Source organism: Chroicocephalus ridibundus, chromosome 4, assembly GCF_963924245.1.
Source record: "Chroicocephalus ridibundus chromosome 4, bChrRid1.1, whole genome shotgun sequence".
NCBI classification, from domain to species: Eukaryota; Metazoa; Chordata; class Aves; order Charadriiformes; family Laridae; genus Chroicocephalus; species Chroicocephalus ridibundus.
The window spans coordinates 17223074-17249673 of NC_086287.1; the positions used below are offsets into that span (position 1 = coordinate 17223074).

General features: G+C 42.2%; 1 protein-coding gene across 1 annotated transcript in view; it reads left to right on the forward strand.

Annotated features, from left to right (window-relative positions):
* PTPRJ (protein tyrosine phosphatase receptor type J) overlaps positions 1-26314 on the forward strand; it is a 76568-nt gene extending 50254 nt beyond the window's left edge. Inside the window, exons 4-24 of the mRNA XM_063332455.1 lie at positions 469-744; positions 1288-1575; positions 2224-2499; positions 5457-5732; positions 7132-7407; positions 8639-8914; positions 9660-9926; positions 11474-11761; positions 12002-12136; positions 14668-14878; positions 15007-15125; positions 15692-15779; positions 16831-16872; positions 17818-17905; positions 18984-19074; positions 19910-19983; positions 20140-20274; positions 20684-20803; positions 21571-21731; positions 22229-22364; positions 23035-26314. Of these exons, the coding sequence (XP_063188525.1) occupies positions 469-744; positions 1288-1575; positions 2224-2499; positions 5457-5732; positions 7132-7407; positions 8639-8914; positions 9660-9926; positions 11474-11761; positions 12002-12136; positions 14668-14878; positions 15007-15125; positions 15692-15779; positions 16831-16872; positions 17818-17905; positions 18984-19074; positions 19910-19983; positions 20140-20274; positions 20684-20803; positions 21571-21731; positions 22229-22364; positions 23035-23193 (3782 nt within the window). The 3' untranslated portion in view covers positions 23194-26314. The remainder of the gene's footprint in view (positions 1-468; positions 745-1287; positions 1576-2223; positions 2500-5456; positions 5733-7131; positions 7408-8638; positions 8915-9659; positions 9927-11473; positions 11762-12001; positions 12137-14667; positions 14879-15006; positions 15126-15691; positions 15780-16830; positions 16873-17817; positions 17906-18983; positions 19075-19909; positions 19984-20139; positions 20275-20683; positions 20804-21570; positions 21732-22228; positions 22365-23034) is intronic.
* The last annotated feature ends 286 nt before the right edge of the window (positions 26315-26600 follow it).

The window sequence follows — 26600 nt, forward strand, 5'->3', positions numbered from 1 at the left end:
GTATAGATTTGACATACATGCATAACAGGGTACAGCTACCTAGTGTAGAGGGTATCATGTATCTAGAGGAGAGCTGTGCAAATCTTGCAGATAGAAAGGCTCTTCTCTTTGGGATAGGCAGCTTAGGAAAAAATAATAAAAGGTTGTATTTTGCAGTCTTTCTCAGCATCCTGCATGAAGTTGTCTGCTGAAGCAGTGTGGGCATTGAAGCAGTATGTCTGCTGCACCTAGACAGTTTTACTCCTTGAGATAAAGTGAAACTTGGGGAGTTAGAGGACGAGTACATTGCAGAGCTAGCAAGTGTCCCATGCAACATATAAGGATGGCTTGATTATTTTCCCAGGCTGATCACTGTTTTATAGAGATCCATTGTTTGGATACGGAAGGGAGAAGAGTGCTTTATGTGTTTATTGGCAAATAGTCTTGCAAGTTAAAAGAACTTTTTTTATCTTTTATCGCCTTTCACAGAGCCCAGCCCAGTCCATGATCTCAAGGCGGAATATGTTGGTGTGACTTCTGTCATTTTAACGTGGTCAGTGAGTGAACCTGCTTCCCCATCCTACACGTACAGGATAGAGGTTGTAAATGCTACAGATGGTACCTCGCTTCGGAACCGGACGTCCAGCCTCACCGAAGTCGAAATTACTGAGTTAATCCCTGGGACGTTGTATAATTTCACAGTATTTGCAGCAGTGAATGACAGTCAGACGGAAGGAGAAGGGGTATCCATACCTGTGTATACAAGTAAGTCACAGTTTCTTGCAGCTCTGTTTCTGGTGGGCAGCTCAGGGCTCTGCCTACCTGCCTGAGGATTGTAATTCAATGCTATTGTGTATAGGCATGATATTTCAGTCCTGGAGCCTGATTTGGGCTATATGCAAAGGATGGGATGTAAGTGTGCAGCAGAAACACAGGCCTGATGGTTTTGTTTTGTTTTCAATTACCTTCCTTCCCCACCTTACCCTCCATCCTCATCTCTTTCCTGCCTACCTCTGTATTCCCAAGGGAAGGCCTGGGAGTGCTGGCATGGTGGTGACCTGTGCTTCTGCTTTGGACTGTCAAAGAGAGATGAATCCTATTCAGAATGACTTGTCTTCTGTTCTCTCTTAGCTGCCAATTGATGCCAAAGCCTCCAGGAGCACCCGGTGATGTTGTTGGGGTGCTCCTGCACTCTGAATGAGGAGTGATGTGAGGAGAGTGAAGTGGTGGTGTGCCTGTGTTTCTGCCATCCGTGTATGTGAGCAGATGTTCTTGCAGGTTGACGGATTGTTGTCTTGCCTTTCACAGAGCCCAGCCCAGTCCATGATCTCAAGGCGGAATATGTTGGTGTGACTTCTGTCAACTTAACGTGGTCAGCGAGCGACGCTGCTTCCCCATCCTACACGTACAGGACAGAGGTTGTAAATGCTACAGATGGTACCTCGCTTCAGAACCGGACGTCCAGCCTCACCGAAGTCGAAATTACTGAGTTAATCCCTGGGACGTTGTATAATTTCACAGTATTCGCAGCAGTGAATGACAGCCAGACGGAAGGAGAAGGGGTATCCATGTGTATATATATACCTGTGTATACAAGTAAGTCACAGTTTCTTGCAGCCTTGTTTCTGGTGGACTGTATTTTGCTGTGCAGCTCAGGGCTCTGCCTACCTGCCTGAAGGTTGAAATATAATATAAGCTTTACCTGGGCTGCCTACTAACAATAGCATGTTAATGTGTAGAAGAAGCATAGTCCTCATTTGGGTTTCTTTTTTGTGTTTGTTTGGTTGTGTTTGTTTTTTTTTTTTTTTTTAAAAAAACACCAAACTTCCTCAATCCCCCCAGCCCTGAAACAAAAAAGTCCCCTACAGTAGAAACAAAACCAAAAACTAACCAAGCAAACAAACAGAAAATCCCCCAAACAACTCCTTCCTTCCCCACCATACTCATCTCTTTCCTGCATACCTCTCTGTATTCCCAAGGGAAGGCCTGCGAGTGCTGGCATGGTGGTGACCTGTGCTTCTGCTTTGGACTGTCAGAGAGATGAATCCCATTCAGAATGACTTGTGTTCTATTCTCTCTTAGCTGCCAATTGATGCCAAAGCCTCCAGTTGTTGGGGTGCTCCTGCACTCTGAATGAGGAGTGATGTGAGGAGAGTGAAGTGGTGGTGTGCCTGTGTTTCTGCCATCCGTGTATGTGAGCAGATGTTCTTGCAGGTTGACGGATTGTTGTCTTGCCTTTCACAGAGCCCAGCCCAGTCCATGATCTCAAGGCGGAATATGTTGGTGTGACTTCTGTCAACTTAACGTGGTCAGTGAGCGACGCTGCTTCCCCATCCTACACGTACAGGACAGAGGTTGTAAATGCTACAGATGGTACCTCGCTTCAGAACCGGACGTCCAGCCTCACCGAAGTTGAAATTACTGAGTTAATCCCTGGGACGTTGTATAATTTCACAGTATTCGCAGCAGTGAATGACAGTCAGACGGAAGGAGAAGGGGTATCCATACCTGTGTATACAAGTAAGTCACAGTTTCTTGCAGCTCTGTTTCTGGTGGGCAGCTCAGGGCTCTACCTACCTGTCTGAGGGCTGAAATATAAAACTATTGTGTCTAGATGTGGTGTTTTAGTCCTGGAGCCTAATCTGGTCTGTCTGCTCAGCAAGGGTTTTTAATCTGTGGAAGAGAGAATATCCCTGCTTTAAAAACCAAAAAAAAAAAAAAAAAAAAAAAAAACCAAAGCAAAACCAACCAAACAAAACCCACCTTCCTTCCCCTCCATTCCTCATCTTCTCATATCCCCTCATACAGGAGATAACTTCTTGTCAGAAGTACTCACAAGCAGGCCAATTAGGAAAGATACCCTTCCAGACTTGCCATTTGTGAATAGAGAAGGACTCGTGGGACATGTGGCTGTCTGGGCCACTGTGTTCATGAAATGTTTGAGTTTAAAATTTTACAGTTTAATGAGAGAAAAAAAGACAGCAGAGTTACTACCCTAGTCTTAGCAAGCAAACTTCAAGCTATACAGGGAGCTACTTGGCAGAGTTCCCTGGGAATCTGCTTTTGAGGTCTTAGGAGTCCATGAGTGCTGGTCAGTTTTCAAGAACCACGTTTTAGAAGGACAGGAGCAGGCAATTCCGCTGTGTGGAAAGTCAAGCAAGTCGGGTAGGAGACCAGTTTGGCTGAACAGGGAAAGCCTCGCGGAGCTCAAGAGGAAAAAGAAGTTGTATGATCTCTGGAAGCAAGGTCAGGCTTCTCAGGAACGGTACAGAGCCATGGTTCCTATGTGCAGGGAGAAGACATGCAAGGCCAAAGCTCAATTAGAGTTGAAACTGGCCAGTGTTTTTTCAGATAACAAGAAAGGCTTTTTTAAGTACACTAATATCAAGAGGAAGTCTAAAGAAGGTGTTGGACAGATACTTGTTGAAGATGGTCATCTGACTAATAGATATGAAGAAAAAGCAGACGCATTCAATGTGGTTTTTGCCTCAGTCTTTAATAATATGGATAGACCTTGGGCTGACTGGACCTCTGACTGAGTACCACGAGTGTGGGAACAGTGACTTCCCATTTGTGGACACTGAAATTGTAAGGGACCAGCTGTATCAGCTGAACATTCACAAGCCCACAGGGATGGGTTGAGATTCATCCCAGAGTATTGAAGGCGTTAGTGGGTGTTGTGAGATTACCCCTCTCAATCCATCTCCCAGAGATCTTGGGAGCCTGAGGAGGTCCCTGCTGCCTGGCAGCTAGTCAGCGTTACTCCAATTTACAAGAAGGGCATGAGGGAAGACCCGAGAAACTACAGACCTGTTAGACTAACCTCAGTTCATAGAAAAACTATGGAGAAGATCATACTGGGTACTATTGAAAGGCATTTAAAGAATAATGCAATCATCAGGCACAGTCAACATGGGTTCACAAAAGGAAGGTTTTGTTTTTTGATATCCTTCTATGACAAGGTCACCTGCCTATTGGATGAAGGGAAAGGCAGTAGATGTAGTTTTCCTGGATTTTAGTGAGGCTTTTGATACTGTCCCTCACAGCATCCTTGTGGACAAGTTGCCCAACTGTGGGATGAGCAGGTTCATGGTGTGCTGGGTGAAGGGTTGTAGTGAATCTGTGGCTATATCTGGCCAGTGATGTGTCACCAGCGGTGTTCCTCAGGGATGAATTCTAGGGCCAGTTCTGTTCAATATATTTATGAACAATCTGGATGCAGGAGTTGAATGCACCATTAGCAAGTTTGCTGATGATACCAAAGTGGGAGGTGCTGTTGATTCACTTGAGGGACAAGACGCCTTGCACAGAGACAGGGGTAGACTGGAGCATTGGACAGTGATTAATGGGATGAAATTTAACAAGTCCAAATGCTGGATTCTACACATGAGATGGAGTAATGCCGGGCACAAGTATAAGTTGGGAGAGGAGCAGCTGGAGAGCAGGCCTGTAGAAAGGGCTCTGGGGGTGCTGGTTGACAGTAGGCTCAGTATGAGCCAGCAGTGTGCTCTGGCAGCCCAAGAGGGCAAACTGCAGCCTGGGGTGCATCGAACACAGTATAATCAGGTGGTCAAAAGAGGTGATTATCCCACTGTATTCAGCATTGGTGCAGTGTCACCTTGAGCACTGTGAGCAGTTCTGGGCTCCACAACTTAGGAAGGATGTGAAAGTCCTGGAATGTGTCCAGAGGAGGGCAACACAGCTGGTGAAAGGGCTGGAAGCAGCATCCTGTGAGGAGCAGCTAAGGACTCTGGGTTTGTCTAGTTTAGAGAAAAGGAGTCTGAGGGGCAAGCTCATTGCTCTGTACAGAGTCCTAAGGAGAGGATGTGGAGGCGGAGGTGCTGAACTCTTCTCCCTGGGATCCAGTGCCAGGACATGTGGAAATGGTTCCAAGCTGTGCCAGGAGAGGTTTAGATTGGATGTGATGAAGCATTTATTTACCCAGAGGGTGGTCAAACACTGGAACAGGCTTCCTAGGGAGGTGTTCAATGCCCGAAGACTGTCAGTGTTTGAGGTATTTGGGCAATGCCCTCAATAATATGCTTTAACTTTTGGTCAGCCCTGAAGTGGTCAGGCAGTTGGACTAGAGGATCATTTTAGGTCCCTTTCAACTGAAATTATGTTCTGCTCTGCTCTTCTGCCCTACTCTTCTGCCCTGCCTTGCTCTTTCCTGCCTACCTCTCTGTACTCCCAAGGGAAGGCCTGGGAGTGCTGGCATGGTGGTGACCTGTGCTTCTGCTTTGGACTGTCAAAGAGAGATGAGTCCCATTCAGAATGACTTCTCTTCTGTTCTCTCTTAGCTGCCAATTGATGCCAAAGCCTCCAGGAGCACCCGGTGATGTTGTTGGGGTGCTCCTGCACTCTGAATGAGGAGTGATGTGAGGAGAGTGAAGTGGTGGTGTGCCTGTGTTTCTGCCATCCGTGTATGTGAGCAGATGTTCTTGCAGGTTGACGGATTGTTGTCTTGCCTTTCACAGAGCCCAGCCCAGTCCATGATCTCAAGGCGGAATATGTTGGTGTGACTTCTGTCAACTTAACGTGGTCAGTGAGCGACGCTGCTTCCCCATCCTACACGTACAGGACAGAGGTTGTAAATGCTACAGATGGTACCTCGCTTCAGAACCGGACGTCCAGCCTCACCGAAGTTGAAATTACTGAGTTAATCCCTGGGACGTTGTATAATTTCACAGTATTCGCAGCAGTGAATGACAGTCAGACGGAAGGAGAAGGGGTATCCATACCTGTGTATACAAGTAAGTCACAGTTTCTTGCAGCTCTGTTTCTGGTGGGCAGCTCAGGGCTCTACCTACCTGTCTGAGGGCTGAAATATAAAACTATTGTGTCTAGATGTGGTGTTTTAGTCCTGGAGCCTAATCTGGTCTGTCTGCTCAGCAAGGGTTTTTAATCTGTGGAAGAGAGAATATCCCTGCTTTAAAAAAACCAAAGCAAAACCCACCAAAACCCCACCAAAACCTTCCAAAGAAGGAAGGAGGAGGGGTTCTTATATGCTGGTATACAGGTAAGGAAATGGTACCTCTCAACTGCAGGTAAACAAGGTGTTTGTACCAAATTGCCCTGCTGCTTTATCTTGGGTTTCCAACTTTGTGCTATTTCTCATTGTAATGTTGCTTTGCTCCGGGTGCCTGTGAGCATGAGTACCAAGCAGTCCTTGGTAAAAGAGAAAAGGACTGAGATTGTATGTGTCTCTGTGTGTATGTTGCCTGTAAAGCAGTTTTTTCATCAGCTTGGCTACTCAAGGCTATGTAGAGATCCAGCAGATACAACAGCATGACTTTTTTCTAGACTTGAGGACTGAATAGGCCCCCCGAAATGCTTCTGGGAGCAGATTATTACAGTTTATACCAAAGGACATGGTGTGCAGGGATGTGGTGGCCAGGATCATGGAGGCTGTTTGTTCTTGAAGATTTTCAGCTCTTTGAGGAGTCCCTGGCCTGGGGCTTCTTTGGGCAGTGACAGTGCCTAGAGCCACACTGAGTGTGGTGCCATTTTTGTTGGTTTTGTGCCATGGCACCTTTTTCCCAGATGAGAGGGACAAATGGGAGAAGTCCTTTTCTTTGTGTTTAGCTCAGGAGTGGAAAGGAAACAGGCAACATCCCTACAAAGCAATTAGAAGCAGGTTGTCCTGGAGCTGCTACTGAATAGATGAACTTATCTAAGTTGCCGGAGGTGAGTCTTGTCTGCCTAGTGTTGGTGCTGAATCAGGATTGCAGACACCAGCCCCCCAGGGCAGGTCAGCTGTTGGACCTGCTCAAGGAACCCATTTTCTTCTACTAATGTTGGGGAGAGGCTGGGCTGAAGGGCTCAGACTAAGACTTGCGGGCGCAATTTTGAGTTAACAGGTCAAGATCACCCTGCACTTTGCTTCCTTCCCTGATTTCCGTCTTTTTCTCTGTCTGGGAACCCACTGTGGAAACAAATGATTTTAGTGTGTGAAATGAAATAAAGAGAATATCCCCCAGAACTCCTGTGGCCTTTCCAGAGGTGCCCCAGCATGAATGTCTGAAACAGGGCATTGATATCATAGAAGTGCTGTTTGGTTACAAATAATGCTTATTCTGTGTGGAATAGGGAAATGTGGCTCTTCTTTCTTTATTTCTCTGTCTTGACAGATCATTGTCTTGCCTTTCACAGAGCCCAGCCCAGTCCATGATCTCAAGGCGGAATATGTTGGTGTGACTTCTGTCAATTTAACGTGGTCAGTGAGCGACGCTGCTTCCCCATCCTACACGTACAGGATAGAGGTTGTAAATGCTACAGATGGTACCTCGCTTCAGAACCGGACGTCCAGCCTCACCGAAGTTGAAATTACTGAGTTAATCCCTGGGATGTTGTATAATTTCACAGTATTCGCAGCAGTGAATGACAGTCAGACGGAAGGAGAAGGGGTATCCATACCTGTGTATACAAGTAAGTCACAGTTTCTTGCAGCCTTGTTTCTGGTGGACTGTATTTTGCTGTGCAGCTCAGGGCTCTGCCTACCTGCCTGAGGGTTGTAATTTAGTACTGTTGCAAGCCGAGGTGATGTTTTGGTCTTGGAGCTGGAAATGGCCAATCTACAAACCATGGGATGTTAAAGTGCAGAAGCAGCATTGCGCTGATAGAAAGCTGTTGGTGAAGTTGGTCCTTATGGCTGACAACACAGAGATGAGATATTTTTTTCCCCTGAGAACCTCTATCTTCTAAATTTGGTAAGGGGGGTTGGTTTTATTTCCTAGAGTATGGGTGTCTCAGACCTTTTTTTTTTTTTTTTTTAAGGGGGTCTCACACAGTCTGTATTGCAGTAGGGGAAATTTTGTGATTTGGGGGCCCATAGGTGCTGTCAGGCTGCAGCAGGAGGGAGATTTAGGCAGTACTAGTTCAGGAGAACTGCTTTGGCCATCCAGCACCTTGCTGTGATGAGTATCAGAAGTCTTTATATGTGGTTTTGGAGGGACCATTTTGGAGCTGGCCTTGCAAGGCTGTAGCCCAGCCTAGTCATTCCACAAGGTGTATTTGAAGGGAAACAGATGCCTGTTCTTGTCATTTGTGTTGTCCTGTAATGTACTTGAATCCATGCTCCTACCTTTCCAGTTGATTCCCAAAAATGTCTCCTGTGCTGCCTGGTCATAATGGCTAATTGCCCTGTTTTGAAGATGCACAAAGAATAGGGTGCTGCAGAGAGGGTTTTTGGAGATGCTCTCTTTGTCGTGGGAGTGAGCTCAGGGCATGACAGTTGGAGGAGGAGCAGGGTACCTGGATCATCACCTCTGTTCCTCTTCTAGGGATGTTTGATGTTCCTTACCTTTTGCTGTTACAGAGATGCAACACTTTCCCTTCTATTTGTTTTTCCTACCTGCCCAAATCTCTGGACTGCCAGGTTAAGCTCTGGGACTACTGGCACTATGAGGACCTGTGGTATTGCTTTGAATGTGAAAGGAAGAAGAATTACACTTGAGATGCCTCTTTCTTATTTTTCTGTTACCTAGCCACTGATGCAAGAGCATCCAGGAGCACCCGGTGATGATGGTGGGGTGCTCCTGCACTCTGAATGAGGAGTGATGTGAGGAGAGTGAAGTGGTGGTGTGCCTGTGTTTCTGCCATCTGTGTATGTGAGCAGATGTTCTTGCAGGTTGACGGATTGTTGTCTTGCCTTTCACAGAGCCCAGCCCAGTCCATGATCTCAAGGCGGAATATGTTGGTGTGACTTCTGTCAACTTAACGTGGTCAGCGAGCGACGCTGCTTCCCCATCCTACACGTACAGGACAGAGGTTGTAAATGCTACAGATGGTACCTCGCTTCAGAACCGGACGTCCAGCCTCACCGAAGTTGAAATTACTGAGTTAATCCCTGGGACGTTGTATAATTTCACAGTATTCGCAGCAGTGAATGACAGTCAGACGGAAGGAGAAGGGGTATCCATACCTGTGTATACAAGTAAGTCACAGTTTCTTGCAGCTCTGTTTCTGGTGGGCAGCTCAGGGCTCTGCCTACCTGCCTGAGGGTTGAGATTTAATACTGTTGCAAGCAGAGATGCTGTGTTTGCCTGCCTGCAGACATAGATGTTTACGTGGAAGAGACATAGCATTCTTTTTAAAAACAAAGTACAACAAAACCCCTCAAAAACAGCGGTTGTTGAAAGTGGTCACCAAGGCCTGTGGCGCAGTGAAGGAACTCTTCCTGAGAACTGGTTTCTCTGGCCTGGGATTTGTGTGGGCAGTTTTTCTGCCTTCACTTCTTGGAGGATGTGGCCTCAGACCCTTATTTTAAAGGGCTCCCACGCAGAGTGAGTGTTGTGCCCAGGGAACTTTTGTGATTTGGGGGCCAGAGGCTGCCATTGGACTCCCAGCAGGAGAGTGAGCTTTAGGCACTCAGAGCCCACCTCTCTGTATTGCCAAGCCAAAACCCAGGGAGAGCTGGCACCGTGGTGACCTGTGCTTGAGCTTTTGAATGTGAAAGGAAGTTGAATCCCACTTGAGCTGCCTCTTTCTTATTTTTCTGTTACCTAGCCACTGATGCAAGAGCATCCAGGAGCACCCGGTGATGATGGTGGGGTGCTCCTGCACTCTGAATGAGGAGTGATGTGAGGAGAGTGAAGTGGTGGTGTGCCTGTGTTTCTGCCATCCGTGTATGTGAGCAGATGTTCTTGCAGGTTGACGGATTGTTGTCTTGCCTTTCACAGAGCCCAGCCCAGTCCATGATCTCAAGGTGGAATATGTTGGTGTGACTTCTGTCAATTTAACGTGGTCAGTAAGCGACGCTGCTTCCCCATCCTACACGTACAGGATAGAGGTTGTAAATGGTACCTCGCTTCAGAACCGGACGTCCAGCCTCACCGAAGTTGAAATTACTGAGTTAATCCCTGGGACATTGTATAATTTCACAGTATTCGCAGCAGTGAATGACAGTCAGACGGAAGGAGAAGGGGTATCCATACCTGTGTATACAAGTAAGTCACAGTTTCTTGCAGCCTTGTTTCTGGTGGACTGTATTTTGCTGTGCAGCTCAGGGCTCTGCCTACCTGCCTAGGTGTTGAAATACAGTATTGTTTCAAGCAGAAGTGCTGCACATGGCCTACCTGCAGTCAGCAATGTTAATGTGTGGAAGGGGGTTCTGTGGGAAGTTTTGTTGCCTTCTCTTCTTTGTGGATGGGGGTCTCAGGTCCTTATTTTGAATGGCTTCCACACAGAGTGCATTGTGTGCCTGGGGGACTTCCCCAATTGGAGGCGCCCATGGCCTCAGCTGGGCTGCAGGCACCACTGTGCTGTGTGGCTCTCAGCCGCACTGCTCTGCTCAGTTCATCAGCAAAGAGGAGAAGGTTGAGGTGCTCTTGTGTTCCTTGTGCTAGGCTAGGCGTTGTGGCCATGTTTTCCCTTGTTGTAAATACATGCTGCTGTATCCTTTCCTTTGCTTTGTCCTATTTTAACTGAGGTGCAGGGAATCTGTCCCAGAGCTCCTCCGTTGGGTTTCCAGAGGTGCCCAGGATGAACCCATTAAGAGAGTCTCTGGTACTGTGAAAGCGTTGCTTGCCTACTTGTAATGCTCAGTCTGTCCAAAATGTGGAAGCATGGCCGTGCCTCTGCTTTTTCTGTCAGAGTTTGTCAGCAAATATTCATGAGTGTTGATGGAGTCTTGTCTTGACTTTCACAGAGCTTGGCTCCGTTTTCCATATCCAGGCTGAGTATGCTAGTCTCTGATTTTTCCCATGGAGCACAGATGATACTACACCTACAGGATAGAGATCCAAAGTCATGGTTCCTCCTCTGGAAACCAGACATCCAGTGTCACCAGAGCTGTTATTACAGACGCAAACCCTGGAACCTTCTGTAATTTGACCGTATTTGTAGGACTAGCTGACAGTGTTACTGAAGGAAAAGAAACATTTATAAAACGCAGTAGAAATAAATCCCAGTCACTCACATCTATCTTTTAGCTAAATCTGTTGCTTCCGGTACACAATTCTGCTTCTTCTTAGCTTCTTAAAATAATACCCCTTTTTAATAACAAAATAATTTAATTCATGAGTCTTTTACTCCTATATTTGGAAGTAGCAAATACCTCTTTATCAGGAGAGGACATAAATTTGCTGTGGGTTACAATTGTAGAAGTTATAAGAGTTTTGGTCTTGAAGGCCAAGTTTTAGAATGCGTTTAGTTTAGAGGGACTTCTCAGTGTTACTGCTACATTAACTTTTTTAATACCTTCTTGTATCTGGTCATAAGGTTGCAATTTTTATATTGTGTCCTATAGGACTCTTTCTCAGTAAACCTGTCTGCAGGGGAGTTAGCACAGAAGAGGTCTGTGTACTTTGTGTGCTAAATATTTCTCTTCCTCATAAGGTAGCAAGTCCTTGTAGGCAGTAGCTTCATCTTTTTGAAAGTGGAAGGGAATACTGAAGTCTTACAAACATTTATACACATGACTTACAAATAGCTTTTTATATTTACTATAATACTTGATTTCTTACTTTTCTCTCTTCCTGTTGTTTTTTTTTAGCTCCTGTCCCAGTGAATTCATTTCAGTGTGAACCAGTGGCCAACCAGTCTTTTCTAATACTGAAGTGGGAATGTCCTTTTGGTAACAGTTCTGAATTCAAAATTTTCATATGTAAAGGTGAATGTAAAGAACAACGGACTCCATCATCCTGCATGAAAGAAGAATCAGAGCAAACCTTCAGAACAGAATCATTAGAGTATTTCAGCACCTATAATGTTACTATTGTAACTCTTTCAAATAGTTCTGCAAGCCTTCCGGTACAGAAAATGTGTAACACGAGCATTACTGGTAAGTGTTAAAATTCAGGAATGAAAGATATTGATAGGAACAAAATATTAACTTCACAATTGGAGAATACCAAGCTTAATATGCAGTACCTTATCAGCTTGCAGATTATGAATAAAACACTACATTCATGCGAAGCCTAATGTGATGCACAATAAATATGCATTGTATGAAAAGCACTTTCTTGTTTGGAAATTTTTTTTTATCAATCATTAAGGTACTAAAAAATAATTCTGTTTATAGACCCACCTGATCCACCAGAAGCTCCTTTGGTCAAGGCCGTCAGCCACAGCTCGTTGTCTGTTGAATTCTCTGATTTTAACTCAACGAATGGACCGTTAAAAGCTTATGCAATAATGATCACAACAGAACAACAAGGTAAGATGTTGCTATGTTATCTCGTAGCTGTGTGAAACAATTTATCAGGCAGCATTATGTTTTATACTCTAAATAGTTGTTAAATGGATGGAGAAAAAGCTGACTCAGTATTTTCATTCACCTTTCAGAAATCATAAGGCAAATACCTTGCTTATTTGAAGTCACTCCTTGTTTTCAGAAAGCCACTGTTTTCACTCACATTTTTCCAGCCTGACTTATCCTTGTATATAAGTCTCATAGGTATTGCCGCTGTGCTGTTGGCATCTTGATTTGCCAGTGATTCCTGCCACGAGCTTTGAAGTGTGGGGTGGTTTTCCCTCTTTTCCCCTCCTTCCTTCAGCTGGAAGATACCTGGAGTAAGATCTTCAAAGAAAACCAAAACAAAACCCAAAAAATGCCACAACCAAGTGAACAAAAAAAAAACCAACTCCAAAACCAAAAAACTTACCTGCTTCTGATTTTCCTTGAAACACTATTAACTGAGAGAGATGGAGTGCAGGTAGAAGGCTTGAATAGCATTGTCAGCATTACATGCCATTGGAGGTTGAATGCTAGGGAAAGCAAGAAGGTAGTCTATCAAACTCACCTCCTTAAAGCATCGAAACAGAGAAGTGTCTTTAATTGGTGAATGTCTAGTGATAAATTGTAAAATTGGGAACTTACCTTTGCAGGGTAGATTCTAGTTGAACTAATTTTCGTTTCTGCCAGAGCACTAGAGGAATAAAGCAGCTGATGGAGATAGTTTCCTCAAAGTGGGATTTGACATTCATGCTTATCCTTTGTCTTAACACTGGAAATTCATTTTGCAGCAGTTTGACTGTAGATCTTTCTTCTGTGGTTTTCCATAGCATATATGTCTAAGAAATGTCCATATTTATTTATATAAAGAGTATATCAGCACAGAAAATTACTGTTTTCACGTGCCTACTCAGCTGCCCCAAAGTTGCTGTTTTGAATGTGTCTCTTGCACCCAGCAACAGCTCTGCTTGTACCTTCAGCCATTCCTGTTTAGCCTTGCTGAAATTCAGTACGTTCTTCTGTGTGGTTTTGATTGCAAAGTATTCAAGAAAGAGGACTTTGAAGATGTGATTGAGAGAAATAAGGAAGGAAGGTTGCCTGTATTTATAATATAGAGTCTGAATGCTTTGATAGGGAGCAGAAAGCCATCCATATGACCAAGCATCACTTCAGCTTTTTGGTATGGAAATAACATTAATATGCTTGAGTTTCTGTCTTAGAACAGAAATCATTACCTCTAGGACAGACAGAGGGGACTTTATTCAGTTGCGTAAGCAGTGGTGTCTAAGAGTGTTTGAGATGTCCTAGGGTGATATCCAAGACATCCACAAGGAGCTGCAGATACAACCTGGGATGTATGTCCTTTTGGAAAGTTAAAACCAAACAGAACATATAACACATCTCGGATAGTATTGTAGTATTTCTAGGCAACTGGGTTAATTTCAACCTCAGCTGCATTAAACGTAACCAGACTAGTGCTTTGGAAGAGCTGTCTTGCACCCTGTTCCTGTACAGTTACAGTTGATGAGAGCTTTGCTGCTCGTGGCAGTGAGCCACCTGCTCACTGGTGGCAGATCAAACCTTGTCTGCACAACTGTAGAAGACTTACTAGAGCTTTTCCACCTTTCGGAGCTCCTGCAAGGCTTCTCATTTTTAAAGGTGAATTCAATACTGTATCTGCTTTTAGCTTTGTAAAGGCAGTCAGTAGAGAGCAATGTATGCAAATTTCAGTCAAACGCACAAGATTCTTCTTCCTCTCGCAACGCTTTGAATATTTACATCAGTTTGCTCATATGTTGTTGGACAACTCATAATTTGAGCTTGTTTATTACCTCTTAGGTCACATATGCCTCAACTGTATAATCTGCACCAAATTTCTAGGGTTCATCTTCTAACAACAGACACTGTAAAGTGATGCTGTTCTGCACATGGTGTCCTGTTGGTCCACTGACTGTGGTGGCATGTTCTTCTTAGTGTTCTGGAAGAGAAACTGTTCTGATCGCTGTTTTGTCTAATGCTTGTCTGTGTTACAAGAAGGCAGAAATTAGCTCTTTTGTCTCATAGATTTTAGGTGTGAGACTTCTTGTAAGACACAGCAAGGAAGTATAGGCCATGACGAGTTCAGTGTTACTCTGGATGACTCCTGATGTTGTTTGGGTAGCATGACGTTATCAAATACTGATTGACTTTTTCCACACTGTTTGCATTGTACTCTCTACATATGATAGTCAATAGAGTGCGTATGTACCTTTACAGAGAAGGTCCACTGTGCACAGTAGAAGTAAAACCAAAAATAACAGTGGGGAGTAGAGAGGTAGTTCAGTAAATTTTACTGCACTAGGAGAGATTTCTGAGATTGTCTGTTGTACTCAGCCTTTCATTTCAGGCAATATTTATGGAGTAATGACAACTGTAGTTAATGTGACACCCTATTACCATCTCAGCCACTGTGCCAATTGGTGCAAAAACAGTGAATGATGTATATCACGTATGTCCTTGTTTTTTTCCTGAAGATTGTACATCTTTGAAGTCTAAATTGAACAACACGTACAAAGACTTCAAGAAGAAGACGACATTCACCTATGTAACATATGTCATAGAGCCAGAGCAGGCAAAATCACCTTCTTTCCATTCTCAGAATGGTACAAACATCATTAATGTAGGCAAGGGAAACACAATGTATGGCTACGAAAACGGACCATTGATTCCACTTCATTCATACAGGTATTTATGTCAAACCACTGTTTCGTTAATTTTGATGCAGTTGAAAACTAAAAGATTACAGATCTTGCTTAAGGCTGTTAAAACCGTGTAACGTACCTGGGGGTTTTTTTCTTCTCCTTTATCAACAGGGCAAGTGTTGCAGGTTTCACTAATATTACCTTTACTACGGACAAGATCATTGTGGGGAAAGATAGTTATGTATCATTTTCACCCTGTTCTGAGGCGGTTTTGCTACCCCAGGATCCAGGTATAGTTAATGTCAAATATAGGACTGGAGGCTTGGTACGTACACAGTGTGTAGAGATTCCTTAATTATGGCAGGTTTCATAATAGCAAAACACCCTTTGGTCTCTCTGTGATGGAGTGTTTCTAGCTTTACTGTGACACTGCTCTGTAAATTCATGCCTTGCTAGTTTTGCAGGTGACCTCTTTTTTCCATGTGTGACTTCCACAGTGTAAGTAACCAAAAGCTGCGCTACTCAGAGCGTGCTCAAAGGGATTGGATGACACACTGAGACTTTGGTACAGAAACAAGTAGCAAAGAGCAGCTGATGTTCTGGTAAATTAGAAATGGCTATATTGGAATGCAGATAATCATTCTTCAATCCAAATTTTTTTTTTGATTTATCATCCTTCGTTTATTATCCTTAATGAGCTATCAATACTGGTACTGCCAAAGGACACAGTAGAGAAAAGATGTTTAGCAGAGCATGCACTGTCACTTGTGAGGTTCTCTTGTAGCATGTTGATTGAGTTAAATCATTATCAAAGAGGTAAATCAGTAATGAGTAATACTTGTTCTCTCTCGATCAGGTGTTATCACTGGAGCCGTTATTGGATGCCTTTTAGCTGTCTTGGCTGTAGTCACTATAGGGGGTTTCATATTCTGGAGAAGGAGAAGGTAATGTGTGTTCATTATTGTATTTGTTGTGATGAGGAACACCAGTATTTCACTTCTGTATCTTTCGTCTCTGTTTTATACGCTTCTGTCATGACGCTTTAAAATACATTCTATTAAAAATCTTTTTTGTATGTTACAGATTAGAGTTGATGTATTGAACTAGTTAAACGACTTTTTTCAACCCCATACTTAAGTAATGGGTTAAGATTTGTTCTGTTGAATTCTTCTGAATTTGTGCATGCTGATGAAGTAATTCAGTCAGAAGTGAGAAAACATCAGAAATTATTGTGCTAAAAGACATATGTAATTCTATCTTAGTTTTATTTTAAATTACGCATTAATCACGCTTTTTAATTGCTTGATGGCCCGTCACATGAAACTTCCATTGTGGAGTTTCCAGGAGCTGATGAGTTGCCTAGGGTTTGAACTGGTCTCTGTTTCCAATCTTTTCCAAATAATCTGGGACTTAAGAGTCCAGAAAGGCTTTTTCCTGCTTCTGATCATGTAGTACATCCTTTCTAAAGAGTTAGCTGTAGGGCCCTTGGTCCAATTTTCTTAGTTTCTTTGATTAACTGCTCGTATTTTTAAAAGTGTGTCCAATAGCTGTGAATCATAATGAGAAGAGCTTTCTTTAAAACTAGGAACGCTTATTTTCATTCAACTACTGCTTTCATTACCACTGTAGAACACTTACTGTAGGGATTCTGGGACGAGTAGCAATTCTTCTGCAATGTTAGCTAACGATGCAGATCCCTCAGAGGTACTTCTTCCACCAAACTATGTGCTTTGTGTTCAGGCATTATACTCTGGTTCAAATAGAAAGAAACAGTCCCATTGCACGGCACCACTGAATGAAGGATGAAGTTCTTACTGCAGGTGTAAGGTTTGCCTCAGGAGGGGTTTTTGCACGGAATGAGATGCTTTAAAAGAAAATGTTCTGAACTTCTATAGAAATTCTTCAGGCACAGGAAATAGCTGTCGTCATAAATCTCATATGTGTTGTGTCAAATTCTACTGTGAACCTATTGTGTTGTTTTCTTTTGCATTTTAGGAAAGATAAAAGAAATACTGAAGTGTCCTTTTCTCCAATTAAGTAAGTCCGTGTCCTTCCACACACTGTTTTCTGAGCTCAAGTGGTAATTGCAAAACTTACTCTGGACCCCGATACTTGTTTTCTGTGCAATTTTATGTAGAATTTTTCAGTATTAATTCCTCATGGAATTTAAAGACTCCAGCCTGCTGACTAAAAATAATCATATTGATCGAGACTTGTAAAGCTGCCAGAGGGATTTGAGTGCTTGCTTCATGAATCTCTATTAGACAAACAAACGCTCCACGCCATTTTGAAAACCAAGATGTTTGAATGAAAGGCAGGCTTCATGCACATTGAGGAAACAATCCAAATTGTTGATAAAATGCACATAGGCAAAATTCTGCCCTGTGGCCTGAATTTTCCTTTGCTTTATGACTGCTTTGTGCTGTGCCGTTAATGTGGATCACATTGAGATTGTAAAAGCTAGCCATGGGAGGGTAACCACAACATGCTGGAAGTCACAGGCAGTGTGATTGAATCACGTTATTGGTTCTTGCACCAATTTTTGTGTTAATGGAAAGGCATGGCCAGAACATCCCATGAAATCCTACCTGTGTAGATTTTGATAGTTGGCATAAAATGCACCAGGGAATGGAGCCAATCTGATGGGAGTACAGAAGTGGCTGACTGATGTCTTCTGTAATATTCTTCTCCTGAAGGATGCGTGATTCTCTCCTTTGTTTAACAGATCAGTTAAATGCTATGCTTGATATCCTGTCCCCTGTAAATGCAGTTTTGTCGCTGCTACTAACAGTCATGCTTTCATTCTTAGATTCACATAGTGAAAAATACAGCTGCATGTGTCTAATCAACCTTTTTTTTCTTCCTCCCACCCTCCCCTGAAGAATCAAGAAGTAAGTAAAGCACACTTTCTAACACATTAACTGAATTCCTGGTTTATTTACTTAGTACCAGTTACTGATACATGGCTTTTTCTCATTGTAGATCAAAAATGATTAAAGTGGAGAACTTTGAGTCTTACTTTAAGAAGCAGCAAGCTGACTCCAACTGTGGTTTTGCTGAAGAGTATGAGGTATGTGCCCTCAGTGGAGAGAGCTTCATGACAAAGAGCTTTTGAAAGGCAGATTAGTTTTCCGATGGAGTGTATGCAAGGCTTACTGAAGGGGAAGACAAGACACCTTTATTACAGAGATTATTTCTTTCCCTAATTCAGCTCCAAATTTAGTTGAAGCACGTGATAAATACTTCACATCCTGAACATTATCTCTACCTGTGATAGCGTGGGCTGCTGCTCAGAAGTCTCACCAGAACCAGGATTTCCAGAGTTATTGCCCTAGTTGCACTACAGAGTTATCCTAGGGAAAGCTATTTAACTTCTCTGTGCTTTGTTTCTTTTATTGTTTTTGGGTTTTACACAGCAAGACAGGTCTCTTGCTTATATCACTGACTCCTTGAAATCATAGGTGTGATTTGCAAGCGACACCTGTGAATAGCTTGAAGGAGCAGTCAGAGAAGCAGCAATTACGATTTCCTTAGTGACCATAACTGTTTCGCTATGAAATGTGCTAAAGCTCAATTGTTGTAAGGTGCAAAAGACCAGAATCAAGTGTCAGTAAGGATTCTGTGTTGTCATGTCAGATGTTAAAGAATCTAAATTTTTTCATCTCCTTGAACGTATTAATTGACTTGCTTCATCTTTCCAGATCAAATTCTGTCCCTTTTATTGTACTTTTCAGGCTGGTGCTCCACCTTGCCTTCCTCTCGGATTTTGCTTCCTTGAGTCCTTTCATGATGTTCTTGCTCCCTTTCTCCCTGTAATGTCTGTAAAGCTTATGCTAAATAGCTCACAGCCTTGGGGTCACGATGAGCGTGCAGTTGATGTCAGTGTCGTGTATTTCTGCAAAACTGTTTCTGGGCTTTTAAAGCTATGCTACTATTCCTACATTCTGTATTAATCCCTTCTCTAGCCAGTTTGTCACTATCACCCTCTCTATAAAAAGCCTATTTTTATCATCGCTTATCCCAGTTTAACATGCTTGCTTCTACAGCAGAAGCCAACAGCATTTGGAGTGTTTGTCTGTTTCAGTCACGTGTTTCTGTGTGACTCCTCAACCAGGACCAGGTGCTCATGAGGCCTTCTTTTATTGTAGGAACTCAGGTCTGCTGGTGTTCATCAGCCCAAATTTGCTGCTGAACTTGCTGACAACAGGGGGAAAAATAGATACAACAACGTCTTACCATGTGAGTTACTCTCTTCAGTTTTGCATCTTCTACTGGTTGAGTTTTTAGGTGAAAAACCTTGGGTTTAGCTAGTCTGGCTTTAATAGTACCCAGAGGTTTCAAAGATGGATTAATGTCATCAATTTCCAAAGGAATTAATTTGGGCTGCTGCTTTCCCAAAATCACTGTATAAGCAAACCTGAAGAGCTTTCCCTCAAGAATGTTCCCAAACTTTCCCCTCAAGAAATCTCCTTAAAGAACTTTCCCATAATGAAAAATTTTAATTGGCCATTTGTGAGAAACTTGCAGTCCAGATTGAAAAAACAGGAGGTTAACAGTTGACTATGGACAGAGGGATGTGCAGAGCTATGAGAAATATTAGGACCCTGCTGGCCAGCTTTGCAGACAAAGAGCCTAAGCCCTGCCCGGCTGTCTGCGTGACAGCAAAGTGTAAGAAGAAATTGAAAGGTGAACAGTGAAGGGTACTTAGGCATGCTGTGGAGGAAAAACATCAGCTGCAATGGCAGCAGGAGATAAATTATCTATTTTTCTCCAGTAATTAAAACTATAGTAAATTTTGTGTTGAATTAAAAATATATAAATATGCAAGACCAAACCATTTAAAAAAAAAAAAATAACCAGTATTGAGTATTCTGAATTTTTATCCTGGACAGTCATTTTTCTGAAGGTTTTCATTCTAAACATTTTAAACTACGACTGTTTATTATTCCTGAAGTTTTATTCTTAAAATGCACATTGTTCTAAACCAACTTTTGTTTAGAAACCATGCATTAGATAAGCTGAAAGGTTCTAGTTCTAAGATTCCTAATTTTCTTTTCCTTTTTTCTTTCTGCAGATGATATTTCTCGTGTTAAACTTTTAGAACAAAGCTATGCAACTGATGATTATATTAATGCAAACTATATACCTGTAAGTTGTTTCATTAGCTGAAATTAAATATAATGTGTATTTTTATGATGTAGGCTTAACAGATCATACTGGTGTTTAAAATTGGCTTTTTATGTCTCATTGATGCAACTGTGTGTGTATATATACATTTATATTGTTTTTTATTCTTTTTCTTAGGGCTATAACTCAAAGAAGGCATTTATTGCTACACAGGGTCCTTTACCCAACACTATAGAAGACTTTTGGCGCATGATTTGGGAAAGGAATATCTACTCTATTGTTATGTTGACAAAATGTGTTGAACAAGCCCGGGTATGTTTTTATTAAAACTGAACCATCTCTTGAAGATGGCTGGATCTCTTCTAATTTTGTTGTTACCCTAGTAGGTTGGAGACTAACCACTTTCTCTTAACAACTGTCCACTTACTGGAAGACTGTTTTCTAAATTAAATAAACCCAATTTTTTTTTAGCTTTTTTCCTATTTTTATATATGCTGACTGCTAGAATAGATTGTCTCAGGAGGGTTGTGGAATCGCTGTCTTTAAGGGTGGGCTCTTCTCCCTAAATAATGATTTTGGTAGAGCTTCTCCTGTCCTGAGATAGGCCATTGGGAAGGATGACATGCTTTCTAGCCTTTCTTCTGGTGGTGTGTTATTTAAAACTCAGTCAGTTGCTTCGTTGCTGTGTGTAATGTGTCTGACCTTGTAACTCTCTTCTTAGACAAAATGTGAGCAATACTGGCCAGACAAGCAATCGAAGACCTATGGTGATATTATTGTGACAATGGTCTCGGAGATTGTCCTTCCAGAATGGACAATAAGGGACTTCACTGTAGAAAAGGTGAGTGCCCCCTCAGCTGTTAGTTGTGTACAAATATCTGTAGGAGCAGTTTATCCTGTCACTGTGACTTCAGATGTCAAACAGCACAGGAGTGACAGAATGTAATAATTTCACTAAAATGTAATCAAATTCAAAGTTATCTGAGGGAAAAGGATAAGAGTGGTTTGGTTTAATTTGAGGATTTGAATGTATTGGTCTGCTTTCTGCCAAAAGCCTGATATAAACTCTTTCACGCCATTTACTGATAAGATTCTGGTGATATTTATGTATGTGCATTTGTTTATGTGCCCTGGCTTCCCACCACAGTCTCCTAGTAACATATCCAGATGTGGGAATGAGTTATCAGTAAAACCTTCCCTGTGGCAGAAAGGGCTCTGCCAGCAAAATCCAGGCTGCTACTGGGAATTGCCAATTGCCCCATCAGTGATCCTGAAGCTCACATTTCCCTGAGACTTGCACCAAAACTTGTACTTATCCAGGTACTTGTAATGTCTGCTAGACTGCACAATTAGCCCCATCTCTGTAGCGAATTTAAGGCGGCAGAGGTGATCTTGGAGTAGTGAAGAGTAAAAGGAAATTATTTCAAAGTATTCTCTACCAGAGCGGAAGGAAGAGGGAAACTGATATATCATGAATCAAATTGCTGCGCAGTTTGGTACAGACATCTTTAATGAAGCTGAGCTTTGCCCGTTACATATGGCAGGAAGCCCTACTGTTGCATCTCTGAAGCTTGTATATTTTCTTTTTTATAATGTATATTCCTCTAGTCCAACACACCAGAGAGCCACACGGTGCGCCAATTCCATTTCACCTCCTGGCCAGATCACGGAGTGCCGGAGACAACAGACCTTCTCATCAACTTCAGACACCTTGTTCATGAGTACAGCAGTCAAAATCCAATCGACTCTCCTACTCTGGTGCACTGCAGGTACGAAGAACATGTTTGTGTCAGGCAAATTCTTGTGGCTTTTCTTAAGAATAATTCTTTTTCAATGTGTTTTTAAAAAAAAAAAATAATAAAATAGTCTCCTTGCTTAAGGACATGGGCTGTTCACCTTGCCAAAGTAGAACCTTTGCCCCATGCTTCAGAAATCTAGCAATGCTATGTAAGTAGCAAAGCATGTGATACAAAATTTCAGTAGAATAGACCTTCTCTCCTAGCCTGGAAAACTTAGCTGAAAAAGTTGCCGTTTCAAGTGCTTTTATATGTAATCATGTGCAAGTGGAAGGCTGGGAAGCCCAGAAGCGTGTACTCCCTCCCTCTTGGTGATGGTGAGAACCACCCCTCTGGGCTGCAGAGGTTTGTAATAGCTGTGCCACTGAAATAACAGAAGGCTTCTTACAAGCTTCACTGGCTCTTCATCAGGCCACCGGTGAGCAGGTGGCTGGGAGAGAGCAGTAACTAGCTTCCCTGTGTCATTGCAGTGCTGGTGTTGGGAGGACGGGGACGTTCATTGCCATCGACCGCCTGATTCAGCAGATTGAAATGGAGAATACTGTAGATGTGTACGGAGTGGTATATGATCTTCGCATGCACCGACCTTTAATGGTGCAAACTGAGGTGAGGCTGTCTTTCATCCAGCGGCGTGTTTCTCAAATGTGCGTAATAATCCAGGAAAGGTGGATTCAAGATGTAGCTCAGCATTACAGGAGGAGAATACTAAGGAGCAATCTGAAATTGGTCTGTCTTTAACTTCCCTCCTTCCTACCTCATCTCTTCCCACAGCAGTAGTTGCAGCCAGGGGCTGTAGTATGTCCAAGCAATCTCTTTACAGAGTACTTTGTAGGAGCTTGTGCTGTGAGTTTTATCTTTGTAGCTGTGAGCCAGAATTATCTTGAGTCAAGTGGTCTCGGTGTGTATCTTTTCTTTTGTGCTCTGCAGGAACACACGTGTTCCTCCTGAAATTATCACTTTGGTCCAAAAAGGTGTGTGGATTAACTCAAGCTGATTTGGAAAAGGCTGTAAAATCTCTATCGTGAAAGTCTTGTAAGAGGGTGTCAGGCATGACGGTAAACTTGATCCTAGTTTTTTATGAGAGGTCGATGAGATGACATCATGGGGTCCTTCCCGGCCCTATTTTCTATGAACTATATATACAACTTCTAAAAAATACTCTATGATAACATTCAGCGTAGTGCATCCAAAACCTATATCCAGGAGCAGAATCACTTCCAAAATCAGGTATTTTCTAGAAATGTTTTTACCCTCCTTTTTCTTTTTCTCCCACCAGGACCAGTATGTCTTCCTAAACCAGTGTGTTATGGATATTATTAGATCCCAGAAAGACAAGAAAACCGATCTTATTTACCAAAATGTGACAGCAATGGCGATCTATGAAAATGTCACTCCTGGGCCAGGCTTCGGGAAGGCCAATGGCTACCACGCATAGTCTGGAAGGAACGCAGTGTCTCCAGGAGGTGTTACCTGCACAGAGGAAAGGGAGATGTTCTACTTGCATTTCCCGGGATCGTGTGCAGTGTCTCATGTCTGGCTTCTCCAGTTCTGTCCGCACTCGAAGATGTGATCCACAGGAGGAAAAACACAATGCTGGCAGGAGTCGCAGATTGATATTAAAAACAAAACAACAAACAATTTAAATTTAACAGAGGAATCTTGCTTTTTCTTGGGAATTTAACAGTGCTGATAGGTGAAATAGCAATTACAGTATGAACAGTGAACTAGAATTTAAAAATTAAAATAATAACACAAGCTTTTTATTACAATTTCATATTATTTCATTTACAGATACCAGGCTTGTGGGCTGTTTTAATATATTTAATTATAAGTTTCAGGAACATATTTTATCTACTGTATCTGGTTAGTTAGCTAATAGATATGTGCCTCTGTGATTTTTTTTTTTTGTGTTCCTTTTTATTTAAAAAAGGAGTACAAACAGCTCCTTCAAATGGACATTTATACTTGGAAATTGTGCCTTTTCTAGTTGCTACTCTAGAAAAAAAACCCAGCAGAGATTCTATTTTTGTACTGAAACTCTTAAGAGAACACGGATTTTTAAATAAGGCTTATGTCAAACAACTGTAGTTGCACTCTTGGCAGGAATCTCCAGAAGTTTGGAGGTGAGCTTTGTTTTTGCATTTCACCACAAATATCCCCTGCCTTAATGTTTCAGTGCCTCTACTAGAGGAAAAGGAGTGTGCTCTGTCACTCCGAGCTTTAACTGTAGTAAAAAAAAAAAAAAACCAACAACAACAAAAACAAACCAACAAACAAACTGAGCAAGTGAACATGTGAATGTGTGTGTGGGGGTTTGTGTGGGTGTGTATGAAGGACAGAATAGCTCCTCCCTGTTCCTGGCTGATATTCCTGTTTTTATACAATTTATAATGATTTATTTAAAGGTGCAATATGTGATTTACTGAATAATGATCACTCTATTCTAATAGAGTTTTACTCAGGTTGGTGTCTTTTTATCATTGTTGTTGTTTTTCCTCAAATATGTAAATCTGTGAAAATGTTGAACTAAGGTTCCAAGTGTCCAAGCACTCCCAAACAGATTGACTGGCTTTACTGTTTCTACCAAAACAAATTGCACAAAATTCTGCTGTAAAGACCAATTTCTCAGTTGTTTTAGCCATTCATAACTGAGACACACCTTACCTGCCTGCATCTCATTGATCTAATGTAATTGTCTTATAATTATTTGCAATATACTGCTGCTGTTGTTTTAACTGGTCCTTTTAGAAACAGAATGAACAAGCAGAAAACCCCTAGTTGCTGATCTTACAAGTCAGGGATTAGATTGGATTTATTTTGCTGGTACATAACTGTTAGACTTATGAAGGCATTTCCAATGAAGGACTTAAGTAGCTGGGGGGATGTTTTTTGGTCTTTGGATCATTGCACTGGTTGCATTGCAGAGGAATATGAAGTTTACGAATAATGCTATAGAATAGCTATAAAGTGGTGAAAATCTTATGAAGGTTTAATAACCAGAGTCCCTGGAATTATGCTGCTTCTTTTTTGTTTTTTTTTTTTGGTTTTTTAGTTTGTTTTAGCAGAGTTGTCAGAAAAAGCTACGGATACTAGGAGTATATGTGGCATTACAGTGGAACCTGGCAACCTCGCAGAATCCACTGTCAGCTATAGGAAAATGTAGGAATTCCTGGTGCACACTGTAACTTTACAGATATCCAGAGGAATTTTTTATAACCTGGTGTGAATTGTGGTGTACTGTGTGAGCAAAACTGGAGGACAAACCACAGTGCGCTTCAGCTTTTTTCCTTTTTTTTTTTTTGGTAGCAGCCACTTGTGTGTTCTTGAATATATTTTTTTCTCTTGTTCTGAAATACTTTAAAAGAAAAATTAAAAAAAAAACAAAACAACAAAACCAAACATATTTAATGATCCTGCCCGGCTCCATCTAAACTGGCAGTCCACGTAGTGGATCCCTTACCTGGCATTATTCCTAAGCTGCTGACAGATGACAAATAAAGATAAACCACTTGGACCAAACAGAACCATTCCAAAGGAACTGGGAGGGAGGAAAGCCTGCCCCTTACAGTCACGTTATTTTTTTCTCTCTTAGTCTTTTAATTACTGCACATCTGTGCAGAGCACAGAGCCAGTATTCATTACACTAGGTTTCCCAAGAACTTGCTGCCTTAGGGTGGTGAATGCTGTCTTGCTTCAGAAGGCCCTTGTTTTGTATAGCACGGAAGAGAGGGAGATTAATGTACTAGGCTAGATCATGTGTTTGCATTATATTGCAGCAGAACATCAGAAAACTAGCTAGAATGGGATGTGTTTCTGCCTAACCACTGCCCCGATACTCGTATAGAAAACAAACATATCTGTTCCATTGCTTTGATGTTGGAAGCAGGTGCCAAATTCTCACTTGCGGCATCATCTAATGAGCATCCATTCTTAATACAACTGTATGCATGTGTTTTCCCAAAACTGACTCCTTGTGAGAAGGGACTGAAGTTTGAAGTAAATGACCTGCTGTGATCCCAGGTATAGATGGAAAAAGTTGGTAAGGTTTAAAATGTTGTAAACATGAAGTTGGCCATAGTGTCAATGTGAATAAGTAAGACATGGCTCATAGGATAGCTCTGCAGGAGGAAGAGGAGGATTACAGGTAACACTCTACTACCTTGTGGATCTGTCTTGGTCAGGATGACTTGAATTCCTGCAAATAACTCTTCCCTGCCTTCTGATGTTCTCTGCTACAATTGCTGAGATCTGTCTCTCTGGTCAGTGTTTTCTCTTATTGTTGCTTACCTAAAGCTATCTGCTTCTCGGGCTGAAAGCTCCACTCTGTGGCAATTACATCTCCTGCATTTCTGTTCTACTCTTTTTCCCATTTGGGGCCTGCTTAAGAAGGGAAAAGTTGATGTGTTTCAAATAAGTGACTGTTGAATATCTTGAAATGATGTACAAATTTTATTGTTTTCATATTTGTTGTACAGGAAGTTTCAGCACATGTCTATAATGTTTTTAATGGTTTGATTTGTTTTTAAAGATATAAAAATAACAATTAAAAAGCATCATCCTAGAGCACTTTCTGTCTTGTTTCCTTTCTTGAGGTTTTCTTTTCAGTTCCTTTTGAATAAAATTAGTTTTCAGAAATACCCATTTGATTTAGAAGGGCTTTAGAATGGATAAGGAAAGTGAGCTCCCATCCTCTAGGGTGGCACTTGAGTTGGATGTGTATTACAGGCTCCCCGTATGCCCAGGGAGCATGCAGGGACAGAATACCTCCCTCCCTGTAAGGGTGTTCATCTGTCGTTGGGACTTGCCTGGCAGGACCAGGGCCTGATACTCATGTGTCCTGGC